This window comes from Bombus fervidus, chromosome 1 (genome assembly GCF_041682495.2).
Source record: "Bombus fervidus isolate BK054 chromosome 1, iyBomFerv1, whole genome shotgun sequence".
In the NCBI taxonomy this organism is placed as follows: domain Eukaryota; kingdom Metazoa; phylum Arthropoda; class Insecta; order Hymenoptera; family Apidae; genus Bombus; species Bombus fervidus.
Window position 1 is genome coordinate 19,285,997 of NC_091517.1, and position 13,307 is coordinate 19,299,303.

The window sequence follows — 13,307 nt, forward strand, 5'->3', positions numbered from 1 at the left end:
AGTCGTTGGAAAAATATCTGTATCGAGTTTCATGTAAGAGATCCTACCGATCGACGCCCACTGCCGCTGCCGATTTCATCGTCAAGTAATTTGAAACGAGGGCGTAACCAGCGACTTCTTTCCCTTCTTGACAAGCTTCTTCTTCGTCTTCTTCAGCGGCTCTTTTCGACTCTTCTTCACCCATTAGTACCAAAATGGCGTGCTCGACATTGATCAATACCGTTTTTTATTATTGAGTACAAGATAATTGAAATATTGTTGTTTAGACTTGTCATTTACTAATCTTTATTTTTTATGTTTTGTAGATAGCAAATAGTGAAATATTAATGGGAAATTTGTAATCAACAAAATTCAGTAATAATAATCGAGTAATGTAATCAAATGAATTTCTGTTAATGGAATTATCCAGTTTAATACAAATGAAGAATAGATGAAGGAAGGTCCAAATATTTCATTATTACATTACATATTTTATTATTTATATTTATTTATTTAATATTTATAATATTTCATTATATATTTTGTAACTATCAATAATATTTATCCCTAATAATAATCAAAGTCAATTGTCATTAATAATATTTTACTTTCAGTAAGAAATCCAGAAATATGTGAAATATTATTTAACTTTTAATTTCTTACGGAAGAGTATACATAATCAATAACCCGGGGAACATGTGAAAACCAAGATTTTTCAATTTTAATGCCCACGATTTCCGGCATGACAGAATTAATTGCAGTATTTTCGGTGTTTAGACCATAGGGGTTAGAATATCCTCTAACGTCAAAGAGATTCACCCTAAACGGTAGCTATCCCTAGGGATAACCTGTGGCATAAATACGTAAGCTAGCACCTGTTTCCTTGCTCTACAGTCACACGTGCTGTTCCAATATGTGGCTTTAATTAATGTCTAATTAAAACAAATTAACAAAACAAAATAAAACGTCAAATGGTAAAACCGAAGCACCTTAAGGACTATTAGATAAGTAAAATAATACGTAATAAAGTAACGATAAAAGTAAAGATAGAAAAAAAGAAATTATAGATGATGTATTGCTTTATCGTTTTAATGGCCCCATTTAATCATAACTAAAAATATTTTTAGAAACAATTATCAATCTTTAATATATCAATCGTCCAACAATTCCGTGATTGTTTTTTTCGAAAAACTTCAAAAGTATGTATAATGCTTTTAAATGAAACGATGTATTACACAAGTATGAGTCATTAAGTGGCTGCACGGATCAAAAGCTACATTATCGAAGAATGTTAATCGAATGAGTCAGACTCGTAAACCTATACATACATGTATGACAAAGTTCGGAAAAGTTGGAGAGAAAAACTGAAATAAATTATTAGTGATAACGGAAGGCATCTGGTTTTATACTCGATTGTTGCCAGACATGGTATCCATGCTTAAATAATTAGTTACAGTCATCAACAGCACATAACTTCTAATTAGGTACATATATTGTTATGAGTATTATTGCCTGAAATACCATCATTAATTACCAATTCCATGTGATACATAGCTAAAAATAAATCTAAATTCTAAATTTGTAAATTTCCAAATCAATTTTTGAATTCTTAAAAAATATCTCTAAGCTCCATCCAAATGTCCAAATTTTTTAATTTTATAAAGCTTTAAACTTTTTAATTTTCAAATTGACTATCAAAATATATCTATTTGCAGCTCTGTTCTTTTCCGGAATTCTTCCCAAACGCTTACTATGTTCGTTTTTTCCTTGTATTATTTTTTATTTTTGGTTCTTCTTCTAGGGGATAAGGGAGAAAGTGATTGGTCGAGTGGCTGGCTGCCAGTCTGGTCGCAGAAACTTCTTGACAGACCCCGAGATGTTGTCAAAGGGAAATGCCGCGCGATCGACCGACCACTTCTGAACACGACTAATTTCTTCTCTTTGATGCCAGGCGGTCGATTACCACGCCTTTCTTGAGACCCACACTTTTCCGGGACAACTTCTTCAAACCAACTCTTTTCCATTCTTGGAAGTAATACAAGTAATGAAACCGCAAAATACAAGTATATATTAATTTAATCAAGCAATAGAAGATATGAAAATCTATACTAGATACATACGTACCAAATCACTAATCAATCAGATCTGCGGATCAACCATAAATTGCGAATATTCATGCATTTATGAAATATTTAAAACTGAGCAAACACAAAGGATGCACATAATGTACAAAAATACGTAAAACAATCACGCTAAAAACTCCCATTATAAAATTTGTGGGGTGAAACCCCACTTTCATTCAAGTTTAATTTCCTCTGGCATATTCTGGCATATAAATTTACATAAACATTCGCAGTCTAATTGTAAAATTTACATATAAAGAGTGTTAATCATCCTAATGTATGTTCTCCCCAGATTTGAAAGGGAACAACACTCAAGACAATATCTTTCCCTATAATCTTCAAATAAAACCATCCAATCTCCTTTCAAGACCATAGAATCGAAAGCTATGAAAAAATACAATAAAAAAAGGAATGACTTATCGGAAGGGACAACTCAAGTATATTCACAAATCACAAGGTGGCGCCTATGTAGATGGTGTGTGGTGCGGTTTCCCACAAATATAGGTAGGAGCGATTAGAGGGTGATTAGAAGAAGGTGTTCTGGATTGCGTTCCAGCAACGCAAAAGCCGACGGCGCGTCGTTTCGGTGCGGTGCGTGTGTCCCCTCGCCACTTTTACACCCCTGTGTCGAGTAGCAGACACCGAATTGGACGACCACGCACCCACGGGACTGATACGAGACCCTTCCACTCCGTGGTTGGAAGCTGCTGGTCCCCACTTCTTCTTCTCAACCATGCGACGCACGCTCCTTCAATTTTTTTTTCTTTTGCCCTTCACGAGTGGAGCTGTCGCGATTATTACTTAAATAGATATATGTATCAAGGTTTAAGTGACTTCCGGCGATAACGAGAATTGAGAGGTAGAATGTTGATTAGAAGTATCATGGTTAGTTAGCTTAGGATAACGGTGGCTGGTTTTGGATCTTTGAAATTGAGAGTGAGGTAAACATATGAGAAAAACCATGTATAGTTTTGTTGCATTTTATTGCATTCTGTGAACGTTACTATTTCAGGACAACGATGAACGAATATCTAATCGATTCATTTTTAAACAGAGTCTGAAAGATATGTATAATACAATAACAACCAAAGTATACATGCTTAATCTTGTAATTGTTCAATAACAATAACGATAATTTCCTAATTTCATTAAAATTTCGTCACTCTGATGTTAACATAATGAAGTGACCCATTTAGGGGACAATTTTTTCCGCGCGAAACGCGTGCCAGTCTCGTGGCTTCGAGTTTCTGGAACAGCCCGGTCTACTAATTATTATTTCCGTCGTTAAGTAGGCTATTTTTTCGAAAAACGCCAGCAGACGTAAACAAAGAGTTGAACCACGGTGTTCTGCGCTCTGTCGGTAACGCAGCAACAGAAATTTATTTATTTTTCTCGCGATGACACGTGGTTCCTCTTCCCATCTTTCTTCATTTTTCCCCTGACGATCGCACTTCCCGTGCAACTTTCCAAAACAGTCATCAATTCTCGATTCGTCATTGCTTCTTAAGAATAATCTTTGATTAATTCACAAAATTCACTAGAACATATTCAATATGACAAGCTTTTATTTAAAAAAAGTAAAAAAAGAGAGAGTGTCCTAACCTCAATTGTAAACAAATGAAACTAGTTCCATCCACTTAATTTATATACTTATGTCACTCTTGCCAATCTTTATTAACCTAACCTAATCTATCGCCTCAGAAGGAACTTGGACCAATCCGCAAAAAAGTGGCAAGAAATTTTAGAGAGATTTATAAAGAGATCGATGGTCATTAAAAGTTAATCTTTCAGAGAGGAGCACGACTTACACGGCTATATAAATGGTGAGCTTCTACCAACGGAAAGAAAAGGAAAGAAATGAAAGATCGAACAGAAAGAGGAAGAATGAAAGGGAAGATGAAAAAAGGAAGCGAGAAAGAATAAGGTTAAGACAGCAGTTGCGGAGAGGAAGAGAGAAATTCAGAGGGGCCATGTGGCGTTTCAGGAGATATCAAATCATACTACGTGTACGCCATGCCGCCCCCTAAATATAGTTTATTGCGTTACCGAGTATTAATGGAGCTCCTATAGGAAGGACGAAGACAGACAAACTATCGAGCGTTACGGATCAGCCACGGAAAACCGAAAATAAAACTTGGTAATAGATCCTGATTGATTGAGTAATTGAGTAATTAAGTAATTATGCGGATATGTGTGAAAATTTCGGTTTTTTATGAATATTGCAGGATAATTGAAGCGTTGATTAATTGATAATCGTTAATATGAGAAATGGCAGACAATGTAGCGTCTTATTCTAATTACCTTATCATTATATCACGAAATTATAGTATTCAATCGAGAAGTTGTATAGGTAAAATCATTTTTAAAAGAGCAGAGGAATTTTATTGTTCTGTGAAATGTATAGGAAAAAATTATTCAGTAAATTCGTTTTGGTTAATTCTTGTAGACTGGAACGTGTTTATTAATTCAGCCTGATTTATGCAGACTTTTTAATGTATCTGCTGTATCTCCTATTGTGTACTGCCGAATGTATTCCATTAATCTATATACATGTTTTAAATTAGTATTCTAAGAAAAACTCGCAAAATATACGATAAATACAGAAATAAAGAAAGAGGCTGAAGGTTGGAATATTGAAATCAATCAGCATTTCAACTTCCTGTATAGTCTGGATTTCAGCTTATGGAGTGGCTGTAGTTTTAAAATAGATTTATCCAGTTTTCGAATTGTTATATTTCTAAATTTCCAAAATTAAACTTCTAAATTTCCGCTATCAAAACTTTAAACTTCACAATTACTGCTTTCATATTTTTAAATTTTCGATTTTCCGCTTTTGAATTTGCATACTTGCAAACATTAGATAGTTCAGTTTACATCTTGCAAATTTTTCTTTAAAAATTTCACAAAATAATTGTCACAAAATCTGCAAGGCTGCAATATTACAAGAAAAAATAATATACAAAATTATCTTGCACAATTATAACGAAATTATATCTTTATCATACTTTCACCAACTTTACAGAAAGAAATTCCAAGAAAATGAGAAATCTTCTACTGAAGGGTGGAGGGTCAAGAAAGAATACAAATTAGTTACGATCGTTAGGCCAGGATGACTTGTTTAAAGCGATCCACAATCATGCCAGATTTCGGATCCGTTCCGGTGTCACAAATTGAAAACATAAACACTGGGATCGCGTACACGTGTCCTCTGTATATCATAAACTGGTAGACGATCCTTAAAACCGGTTGCCTTTTCCTCTTGCTACGTCCGCTCGCTGGGTTCATTCATGAAAATCCGGTAGCCCTTTAAACCGTGAACGGGCCATCGGTAAGCATACCAAAGATATCCCTTCCTTTTTCTTTATGGTCTTTTTTTTTAAGGAAAGTACCGAATATTACAGGCGACCCTTCTAATACACAGTTCATTCATATCATGTTCATATTAAAATCAAAATATGCTGTATATCGTAATGAACAAAAATAAATTTATGAAACATACAATTTTTATCCAAATTTTTAAAACTTGAAAGGCAAATGAAAATATCTCAAATTATAAATATCTAAGATAGTAATGTGTTATAAAAGATACTAATGAGTTGTATTTTTAGGGAAACATGAATTTTGGGACAGATTTAGAAGAAAGTAATGGTTCTACAAGGCGTAGAAGAAATAGACATTTTTATTTCATTAATTACAAATTGTTTCGATTTAATTAATGGGAGATTAAATGTTAATATACGTATCCTATACAACAAATGGAAAGAATGAAGACAACGGAGACTTTGATTGGTAATGAACGAGTGGTAGCCGAAGGGAAGGTTACTCTTGGCTGTTGGAATAATAAACAAACCCTTTTTGTTCGTTCCAGGCCGACATTCACAGTAGCTCGTTGTCAAGGGGACGCAATCCCTGATCTGGGTTAATAAAAATTCGAACGGTGTCGCATTTCAAGAAACACCGACCGAAGATTCTCCTTTTGACCAGGGAATGAAGGGTGACCGAAAAAGACCTGGTTCTCAGAAAATTGCCTTTAAATCATCTTTATCGTCGTAAACTTCACTTTGAACTAGTCAACTGTCAGACGTGTGAAATCTATCATGAGAACATGTAATATAGATAGCCTTTGCCAGAAATCAAAAAGGAAAAAAAGGAAGTTTGATGATGTAGAATATAGAAGAATGAGATTAGTTCATTACACAGAAAGTAAGTACCAAGGATGATATTGTGAATAAAAAGATAAATCAGAATCTCAATAACAAACAAGATAGATAAATGTCAAAGACCCTTCCCGTATCTTCTTCCATCGAATCAATCGAGACATTGCCCTGGAAATAAAGTTAAATCCACTTTTAATCCCTCAGATAACATTGGGCGTAGCTTCAAACTATAGATAAGTATGTTAATTTATTCGACATTGAGTCGCGCGAGCAAGAATCGGTAAAAAAGTGGAGCGACGACGCGTTGACGGTAACGTACACTGACAGAGGGGGCTTTTTGCCATCCGGAGAAGCGTCGGCCCTGGGAAAAAGACAGATAAAGCCACTTAAAGTAGCTCCAAGCTGTGGAGGAGGATCGTGCGCTGACCACTACTATTTTCAATCCTTTTTGCCGCTAATTACGACAACCCTTTATCGAAAGCCACTTGAGCATCCCCCTCTCTGGTATTGCTCCGACACTGCGGATTAAAAGTGCGCCAACGAATTTTAAAATAGGACGCTCTTGGATGAAATTCGTGGAAGTGTATTTATTGAAGACGGATGCACCCAATTTTCTTTGACGTTTAATTATAGATTTAAGGCATGTTCACGAATAGCTCCATAATCCTCTTGTTCTTCAATTTAGCGATGTGACACAGAAGCAGTCATAATTGGTCGAAACTCTAATCTTAACTGAAAGTTAAGTTACCACATAAGCAGTATCTATATTTATATAAATATTATAAAACGTGTATAATACGTATAATATAAAACCACAATGCGTTGTGAATAGATGAAACTTACTTATTGCACGGGGAAGGAGAAAATGAAATGGCATGGCCAGAGAAAGGGGGATGAACAAATAGAACTGAACGTTAAATTCATTTGAAGAAAAAATCATTGACAATTAATTAAGTGTCTTCTAGCAAGTTCTAACAAAGATCACCAATTCAAAAATATTTTATTATTATATTTTATTGTATTTTAAATTCCATCACCACCACCATCCACTAAGGGAAAAACAAGGAAAACAAAGAAAAGAAAAATTACCATAGCGTGTCCAATATATCTTAGATCCATGGTATATATCGGATCCTCTGCGTTCGCTATTTATATAAATCATGCACTCCGGTGTTGGCTGATTCCCCGTTCAGTTCAATTTCTTAATTGAATCGAACGATATGCGCTGTATGGGCGTAAACCAGCTCGAGCTCCGCCCTTTGATTCCTCTCCACAAGCTTCAACTCTCTCCCTCTGGAGTCTGCGTGTACACCCACCAGCGACGTGCTCGAGTACCAAACGGAATAACCCAGCCACTCGAGGCGACCTCCGAATTCGGCGTTCTTTTCTCAGTGGCACTTGGACCGCATCCGGAAACGCAGTGACCTCGTGACCAGTGAAACGCGGCATCATTCGTCGCATCCCTCATGCCTTCCTTCGGATAAGAAATATTCCAACTGATTTCTCAATCGTTTCGGATTGTTAAGGAAAAGGAATTATAAGAGATAATCTTTTTCGGCTTTTGGACATTTTGGTTTAGATAATTGGGGTTGGAAATTTTGTGTAATTGAAGTTCTCAACGAACGAAGATTTCGAGGTTTTCAGAAAATTCTTAGGAATCGATTTCAAGAACGATCTGTTGTAGAAGAATTGCGATTGATGGAAGAACTCTCAATTAAATTAGGGTTAAAAATATTTAAAAAAATCGGACTCCACTTTGTACGCGATTGATTCGCTGATCGCTAGTGAGATTTTTATTGGTGAAGTTATTGTGACAGTGCGAGGAAAGGAAGTGAAGGAAAAGAAGTTACAATGATGCTCGGGGGTTACGAGGCGCAGCCGGAATATTATCCGCAATGGCATCAACCCTACAATTACGTCACGCAATTACCATATGGTAAGTTCTATTCTATAGATATTTATTTTTTTTTTTTAGCTACTTATAGCTTTTATTAATATGTTAGTTAATATGGTTTATTGTCTGGGAATCATAAAGAGAATCTTATCAAAATTTTATAGTATCGCTATGCGATTTGCCCACAAAAAGACTAGAGTACTTTTAAAACTGGAAGAATGTAGAAAACAAATTCTATTACGCAAAATGAAATAGTTTCGAATAGCGCTTGCATACATGTGTTTGCTTCGAAAATAAAGGTGACTTCTAAATATAGACAAAATTTCCAAAATTTTGGATCGTTCCATTTTTTTTTCGTGAAACATGGAGAATTTTGCTTGTAGAATATTAAGTAATCTTCAGATTATGAGAGGATTGATAATTCAGAATTATTTTAATTATTAGAAAGAAAATAGTATAATAAGGAAGATCTTTAAAGTCTGAGAAAGTATCTTCATATTAACATTCAACAATTCCATTATTCACATTTATATTATATTATCTTAAAAATCTTATCTTATTATCTTATAAACTGTCAAAGAATAAATTAATGAATAACACAGACGTTGTAAAAGATAATTGATATAATAGTAAAATAACACGATAAATAAATGAATAAGAAAAAGAAATCGCTGAAACAAAAAGCGCCACAAAAAATGGTACAAATCCACTAAACGCATTCGAAATTATAGCATAATAATAAAACGATATTCCTTAAACGAGATAATAATTAAAATCTAAAATAAAATATAGTAAAAACAAAGTAATTTTTAAGCACGTAAAAACTGTTGTACTTTTCGCCATTAGATATATAAAATTCTCCATTTCTCTTTTGTAGGACCGCTGAACATGCCCGACGCGGATAGCCAATCGACGTACTGGGGCGCGGATTCCGGGATCTCTGGGGGTAGTTCTGGCGCCGGAAGTCCCACCGCCTCGACGCCTCCCCTGATCGAAGAGATCGGCGTCCAAGAACCAAGCTACTCATCCCTGCAACAATATCCACACCCTTCTATCAGCCAACACTATCCCAATTTGCCTTACCCACCTCAACAAGATATTTCTCATCATCACCTACATCATCACCATCATCATCAACAACAAAATCACAGAAGAGACGGCGATTATTCGACAGTTTCTTCGATAAATCAAGTCGATGGATCGCTTCAACAACATCTCAGACAAGGAACTAGAGACGGCGGAGTTGTCGTTAGGCCTAAAAGAAGAAATACAGCGAATAAGAAGGAAAGAAGACGTACACAAAGTATTAACAATGCGTTTGCCGATCTTCGTGATTGTATACCCAATGTTCCGGCGGATACGAAACTGTCGAAGATTAAAACATTGAGGTTGGCAGCTTCGTATATTGGATACCTGATGGCGGTATTGGAAAGCGACGAAGGAGAAGAGCCGCAGACCTTTCGCGCTGAAATTTTGTCTAATGGCAGAAGGAACAAGACGGCTCAGGCAAATCAGGTTAGTTTTTAGAAATTTCGAGCTTTCACGGTGCAATTAGAATTTAAAAGGCTACAATAAGGAAGCAGCTCTACTTTCTAGCAGTTTGAGTAAACCAACAGAAATCAAATTATATACATTCATGCTATAAATTCACTGTCAGCTATTATTTGTAATAATGAACTTCTGCACTTTTGAATGTGAAGATTATATCTTCTTTTCTCTTCCAACAAATATAATTTATATAAATATCGTAGCTGCCTCTTTAATATAATCGAAACTTCCGGGTGAAAATACGTTCAATCGTGTCAACCGAATTCTCATAAAATTAACTGTATTACTAGCGAAACGTTAGAGTTTCTAGAAAGCTCACACTTGGAAGCTTCGATCATGAAAATGAAGGTCAGTTTTATTTTATTGCGAAGTTTTTGTATTTTGATTGATTGTTGTAAAGGAGTATTATTTAGACATAGTAATGTGCTCTAGACATGCTGAAACTTGTCTTAACGCAATATAGCGGAAGACAAATTTCCAATATAAATATTATCATACGTAGAATGTATCATATTGCATGATAGACTATTTTTTTAGCAAGTTATTGTACTATCAAGTAGCAGCGAATTTGATATCCCATATAGGCAGATTCAGACAAGTCGAGACAGGTCTCAGCTTATATTCGCGTGTTTCATATTCGATGTGAGATATAATAACGTGAGAAAATATTGGTTTATTATGTTATAATCAATAGACTATTTCGTATATTATCCATTTGTTTATCTCTGCGACATACTTATTTACATATTTATTAATAAGACAGCGTTACCATTTTGTTGAAGGTCTTGCTCTGTAAATGCTCATAGATATTTTTAATATCCGTTTCTACATTTGAAGTATGGAAATATAAATATTTTTTTTTCCTGTAATAATAAATAGGTCTCGTTCTATGACCTAAACATCTCAGATTGTAGAAAGCGATAAATAAATACACATCGTCAATAATTTAAATCTCTTTTGGAAAACTTCAAAATCGAAAAGATAATCATATTCTTATGTCTAAACTTGAAAATACTTTGAAAGGGTCCTCGAGCCTACTTCCACAGCGAAAATCGGCGGTGTGCACTTCAACTACGAATTTATGCCCTTCGTCTACTTTCCTTTAAATCTCCTGGAACACTTTCGTAAGCGTTGCCTTCGAATAAACATCGTTCTCTTTAATTGGACGTCGTTCGTCGACGCCTGAGAACTCGACCTTAAACTTGTCATACTAAAACTCTTAGATGAAGAAAGACAGAGGAGAAAAATCTCATCGTGTTCACGTGCCATCGAAACGAATGTTCTCAATTGAGCATATAACATACTTGTCTTCCGCATTGTGACAAAATAAGTTTATCGATGCCAGGCAACAAATAAATTTTCATGCATGTAACTTGTTCTGTTTATTTGAAAATGAGAAATTTAGTATAATCTTGACAAATTTTTACTGCAAACAGAACTGAGTAGTCCTTTGATTAAATGGGTGTTTAGTAACGATTCCTGTTAGAGATGTCAAACAGCCTAATCAGAGATGTTGGAGATTAAAATTTATTCCGCTCAGAATGCTTCCAGTATGATTCCATACGAATTTTATATTCCTGTGTATTTCAAATATCATTCTAATATCGATTCTTTTAATTAATTAATGATAAGTGGAATTGGTAATATAGAATTGTAATATGTCATACGTAAAATGTTCAGTTAGACAAACAAGTGTTTGGTACGTTTAAAATTCAACAGAATCGACTAAAAATTTAACGAACGAGAAGAAAAGAATTTTTGTGAAGTGATGAATAAACTGGATTGCGGTTAGATCACCAGGTATCAAAGGTTCTTCGACTACATATTATAGTTTAGATTGTTTCCGTAACTTAAATTTCGAAGATGACTATTGGACCACCCTGTAGTTTCGTGGTTTCTCCTGTTTTCCGTGATTCCTCGCCACCCAAAGAGAACTTTCTTTGTTTCCAAGGTCATCAACCTTCAATTGATCTGTCATATCTACCATATAAATTTCAAACTTTAGGTAACTAGAATTTACATAAAAATATAAATGTAAGCAAAGATTACAATTGTAAAGTAATAAATACTAAATGTAATAATAGACAACGATATAAAACATAGTTATAAAATATTTATATTCTGTATATATTAAAGTTTAAATAAAAAATAAGAGATAAAAAAAACATAAATATGTATATGCGACGATAAAAAATATAAATAATATTTAAATCTAGAGAATATAAATATTTTATAATAGACGTATTTTGTATGTATTCAATTTTTCATTGCAGAACGAGTCGTATTTACACCAAGCATCAGGCCTCGGGTCTGAGGAATCATCGAAAAGCAAAGGCCGAACTGGTTGGCCGCAGCATATGTGGGCCCTCGAATTGAAGCAGGAATCGCCTACCAACCAGATGCAATAAAATCATCGATTTCCGATCTATCTATTTCTGACACTTTATGGCTTCTGTTCTCCCGTCATTATCGAGAAACCGAACAAATTGAAAGTTAGATTAATGTTGGTGGCTAGCCAGGAACCTTCGATTATTCTCAACTTTTCTTAGACAGCTATCAAGTATTTCGTGGAACATAAATAGTAAGAAGAAAAATATTTGTTACTCTTTCATTTTACATCATCGACGAAATATTGCGGTATAAAATAAGATTAATTTATTCACATAGCTGCGAGATAAGGTTAGTGTAAAAATTACGCTAAGTATTGTGTATGTGTATGTGTGTATATAAGTGGGTGAAAAATTGAAATCATTCTCTTAGTCTCTTTACTTTTCCTTCTTTCTTTCTAAAAGACTTTTTTAACAGATTCGCACTTTTGATGATTTCTGAAATTTCTGTTACGAGTAGAACTTGCTAAATCTCAATAAAAAATAGGGCATTATTTTTATTTGAACGCAGAAAGCATCGATAAGTCTGTTGTAAAATACAAGCGATCGTTTGTAAATACGTGTCTGCGAGTATAGATCTGCCTGTAAATAGGAGTATCTTATTTCTTAGTCGATAATAATTTACGTCACCTCGTTATCCTTTCACATTTTATTCTACGTTAACCTTTGACATTTTATTCTTTGTTGAAGGAAAAATCAATTCACGAAACCAATCGATAATATACATAATATCAAGTTTGGATATCAGATATTTCATCGAAAATCAAAATTTCATACAGTTTTTATCAGTTAAAGAATTTAAGTGATATCATTTTTTCGTTAGATCTAAGCAAGTCGATTGATTTAAGATGCTTGTAAACTTTTGTATAGATTATCTTTAACAATGTATAAAAAGTAAAAAGTCACTAGTAATAAATAGGGTATCTAGTAACTTAAGCTCTCGGGTATTCTTTCTCTCTCTCTCTCTCTCTCCCCTTTTACATTTTATATGTTTTAAAAATATATAATAGTAAATCTGCAAATATTAAGTAGTAAGAATTAAACGGAAACAATCCTAAGTCTAGCTTGTAAACAGAGGAAGAGCTCTCAATCTCAGTCAAATAGATCCTTCTCCTGGCTCTTGTGTTGAGGTCTTGACTTGTCTGAAAGATATGTTTTCCTTAGTTACATGCTGAGAAAGCATTGTTCCTCGGCGACGGTTTCAAATTTCTTGGATTTT

The 13,307-nt window shown here is 34.4% G+C and overlaps 1 protein-coding gene and 1 long non-coding RNA gene across 3 annotated transcripts; both read left to right on the plus strand.

Moving 5' to 3' along the window:
• Positions 1-563: 563 nt before the first annotated feature.
• LOC139989208 (uncharacterized) lies at positions 564-4,239 on the plus strand. Of its 2 annotated transcripts, XR_011800286.1 has the most exons (3): positions 564-1,463; positions 1,781-2,020; positions 2,395-4,239. It is a non-coding gene; the product is annotated as an uncharacterized lncRNA (long non-coding RNA). The 2 variants fall into 2 exon arrangements; XR_011800285.1 differs by having other exon boundaries at positions 1,781-4,239.
• Positions 4,240-7,528: 3,289 nt separating this feature from the next.
• Hand (heart- and neural crest derivatives-expressed protein) lies at positions 7,529-12,765 on the plus strand. Its single transcript, XM_072007355.1, has 3 exons — positions 7,529-8,195; positions 9,031-9,668; positions 11,975-12,765. Exons 1-3 carry the CDS (start codon positions 8,111-8,113, stop codon positions 12,107-12,109), a joined length of 858 nt encoding a protein of 285 aa, XP_071863456.1. The 5' UTR covers positions 7,529-8,110; the 3' UTR covers positions 12,110-12,765.
• The last annotated feature ends 542 nt before the right edge of the window (positions 12,766-13,307 follow it).

Coding starts and splice junctions, on each gene's coding strand:
- Hand (XM_072007355.1), top strand. CDS start 8,111: ATGATGCTCGGGGGTTACGAGGCGCAGCCGGAATATTATCCGCAATGG. Junction 8,196..9,030: donor CGTCACGCAATTACCATATG/GTAAGTTCTATT, acceptor TCTCTTTTGTAG/GACCGCTGAACATGCCCGAC. Junction 9,669..11,974: donor AGACGGCTCAGGCAAATCAG/GTTAGTTTTTAG, acceptor TTTTCATTGCAG/AACGAGTCGTATTTACACCA.